We start from the raw sequence: 3,244 nt of genomic DNA, 5'->3' as shown, positions 1-3,244 counted from the left end.
GCTGACCAGTGGCTTCAACTCCATCCCGGACGCTGGCGATGGGGACCTGAGCAGGGAGGCAGGGGCGCTCTGGGCTGGGTGTGGATCCACTTGGGGAGGCGGGCAAAGAGCTCGGGCACCGGGGCCGCGACCCCGCTCCAGTGACTGAAGCGTGTGGAATTACCTCCACTGGGGGACCCCTGTACTCCCACTCCAGCCATATCCTCCCCCCCTCCACCGCACCCCAGTCTGGGGAGCCTGGGCCCCGAAGGTGCAAGAAGTCAAGAGCCTGGAGAAATGCACTGTGCAAATATACTGACTTTATTCGTCTCCGTTCAGGAGCCTCACAGACAGATTCAGGTAAAAAGATCGTTAAATAAACGCCATCAACCATCGCAATGCAAAAATAAATATCAATCCTCTGGCCACAGAAGCAGCAGCCGCTGCGCCCCAAGTCCTGTCCGCCGCGCCTAACAATTATAAAAGTGTTCAGCGAGAGTGAGTCGGCGTGAGTGTGAACGAGTGTGTGCTGTAGGGCACGGTGGTGGAGCGGTGTGCAATATCGGAGTTGCAAACCCCGGGACAAGGGCGTGGAGCGGCTCTCCAGGAAGCCCCGGCAACGTGGGCGACTCTGCGCGGGCGCGTCACCCGCACACACTCACAGCAGAGTTCGTACTGGGCAGAGTTAAAAAATAAACATTTACAAGGGCAAAGAAAGTGGCCCCCTTCCTGGCGTCCCCGGCCTCAGGGCGAGCGCAGCGCGGGGCGCAGCGCGGGGAGCACCGGTCAGTTCGCAGCCTGGCGGGAGTCCAGACGCACAAGGGGCGGCCGTCCGGGTCCTCTGGGGGTCCCCGCGGCGCTGGCCCGGCCGAGGTGCGCACGCGGAGGCGTGCGAGTCCCCGCTGCTGGCGGCGCCCCTCACAGGGCTGAGTCGGAGTCGCTGGAGTCCAGGCTGTTCCTCAGTTTGCAGCTGCTGAGCTGCTCCCGCTGCAGCGACAGGCTCTGCGTGCTGCGGCGCAGGCACTCCAGGCTCTGCAGGAACGACTTCTTGGCCTTCTCCTCCTCCATGGGAGACACCCCCTCCTCCTCCACCTCCTGGATCTCGTCGAAGGTCACCGGCTGCGTCTTGAAGCGGGACTGGCGCGGCCGCCGGAGCCGGCCCTTGCCCTTGGTCAGCTTGGCGGGCCGAACGGGCTGCGGGAACTCGTCGGCCAGGCACACGAAGTGCGGCATCACCGCTTGGTAGCTGGAGCAGATGCCCATCGGCTCGCCGGGCTTGGCGGCCGCCATGGCGCTGCCGGCGTCTTCGGGGCCGGGCGGCGGGGCGGCGGGGCTGTCCGGGGACGGCCGCTGCGCCGGGGCCCCCCGGGGGGCAGCAGCCTGGGGCTCGCCGGGTGGGGGATCCAAATCTGCTGCGGGGTGGCGGCGGCCCTCGCGGGCCCGGGTCGGCGCTCCTCGGGGTGGTGGGCGGAAGGCCGGTCTGGCGGGGGGCGCGCGGGGCTCCCGGGTCGCTACTCCGCCGAGATCCCGGGCGCTCGCCTCCGCCGCTGCCGCCGTCTGCCCCGCGGCGGCCGGCCCGCCGCTTATATAGCCTGCTGCTACCCACACGGCTGAGAGCTCGGATGACAGCGAATGCCTTTTAAAGCGTGCGCGCCCCGCGCCCTTCCGCCTGACGTCGCCCTGCCACTCTGGGAAAGTAACGGCCCTTTTCCCTGCGCCGCCGCCCGCCGCCCGCCGCCGGCCCCCGCTCCGGAAGGCAGGCCCCGCCCGCGGGGGTTCGAGAGCGCCCGAAGCCCCGGGAGCTCGCGGCCGAGTTCGGGCGGGCTGGGGAGGAGGGGTCTTAAGATGTTACTGTCCGGTACGGGCTCCCCAAGTCCGTAGGAACCGCGGTGGCCCGGGACGCAGGTCCCCCTGCCCGTCCCTGAGCTCAGATGCGCACACTCGAGGCGCTGGTTGTGGTGCCTCGGGCCCCGCGCCGGCTCCGGTGGCGGCGGCGGCGGCGGCAGCTCCTGGCTGTCCTTACGGCGGGGACAGGCAGGGCACCCGGCTCCCCGGAACCGAGTGGGGCGTGGTGGTGGTTGGGTTTCTTCTCTGCGTCCTTGTTGTCCACCCCCTCCCCCCCACACACACACACAGAGGCAGGCTCGAATACAGACACAACCGATGATTCCATTTTGGTTCTTCTCTTCCCTGTATGTCTTCTTTGCGTTTGTCTCCGCACTACCCCCCCACCCCCTCCTGTCCCTCGGGCACCCCATTTAGGCTCAGAGTGACACTTGGGTGTGCCACTGACAACAGGGACAATAACAACAACTACCATCTGGAGAGTTGTACTCCCGGCCGGGCAGTGAGCTTTGTGTTACATCCATTACCCTAGTCAATCTTCCTATCAGCCCTGAGAGGTAACCGGTGTTCTCCGAACTTCACAGGCGGGAGAAGGGAGGCATGGAGAGGGTGTGGGACTGCTGGGCACCGTGGGGCCAGCTCCAGAGTCCCTGTGCCACAGCCCCCTGCTCCGGGCTGACGCCCACCAGGGCCCCTGGGCTCCTGAGGGCAGGGCCCCTGCCGGGTGTCCCACCTCCCAAGCGGAAACTGCCGGCACCGCCCTGGGGTGCGGAGGGCCTGAGGTGCCACAGGGAGTAGTACCCGCTGCAGGCTCCCTGCAGTGGCCGCTGGGAAAGGAGGGAATCAAGGGGACGTGGCTTCTGCTCCTTTCATAGCCATTCAAGGAAGATTCATTGAGAATTTCCCGTGTTGCAGCTCGGAAGTGTCCCTGCCCTCCTGGAAGTTACCTTCTGGGGCACCTGTGCAGGGAGCACAGACAACAGACAAGAAACAAGGCGGCGCCCTGCGGGTGCAGTGATGGGGTGCAGACATGTGTGTATGGGGGGCTGGCCAGGAAAGGTTTCTCAGTGTGCATGACACTGCAGGTGACCCCCGAAAGGACGGGAACACTACAGAGCATGTGCCATGCCCTGAATTACTTTTCAGGCATTAACTCGTAACCGCTCTGCGTGATCCTCCCAGCAACCCTGGGTAACAGCCACTTTTACCGCCGCCATTGACAGATGGGAGAACCAGGGCACAGAGACGCTGTTGTGAGCAACCTGCCCCAAGGTCACACAGCTGGTAACCAGGAGCCCTGAGATCCAAACCCAGGCATCTTGGCTCCCAGCCCCCTTCTTACCCACTGTACGGAATCCCTTTGCCCTGTGGGGGACGAGGAAGGATCCAGTGTGTGTGCAAGTGAGGGCCGGGTGGCAGA

General features: G+C 65.5%; 1 protein-coding gene across 1 annotated transcript; it reads right to left on the bottom strand.

Moving 5' to 3' along the window:
- Positions 1–279: 279 nt before the first annotated feature.
- On the bottom strand, positions 280–1,591 carry CUNH11orf96 (chromosome unknown C11orf96 homolog). Its single transcript, XM_045825520.1, has one exon. The coding sequence runs from the start codon at positions 1,267–1,269 to the stop codon at positions 898–900; it is 372 nt and encodes a 123-aa protein (XP_045681476.1). The 5' UTR covers positions 1,270–1,591; the 3' UTR covers positions 280–897.
- Positions 1,592–3,244: the final 1,653 nt, after the last annotated feature.

The sequence above is a fragment of the Phyllostomus hastatus genome, unplaced genomic scaffold (genome assembly GCF_019186645.2).
Source record: "Phyllostomus hastatus isolate PE091 unplaced genomic scaffold, TTU_PhHast_1.1 phas_scaffold_585, whole genome shotgun sequence".
In the NCBI taxonomy this organism is placed as follows: domain Eukaryota; kingdom Metazoa; phylum Chordata; class Mammalia; order Chiroptera; family Phyllostomidae; genus Phyllostomus; species Phyllostomus hastatus.
The sequence above is the reverse complement of the archived record's forward strand: the minus strand, read 5'-3'. Positions and strand labels throughout refer to the sequence as shown.

What these genes read in the sequence shown, in the direction of transcription:
- CUNH11orf96 (XM_045825520.1), bottom strand. Translation starts at nt 1,269, where the DNA reads ATGGCGGCCGCCAAGCCCGGCGAGCCGATGGGCATCTGCTCCAGCTAC.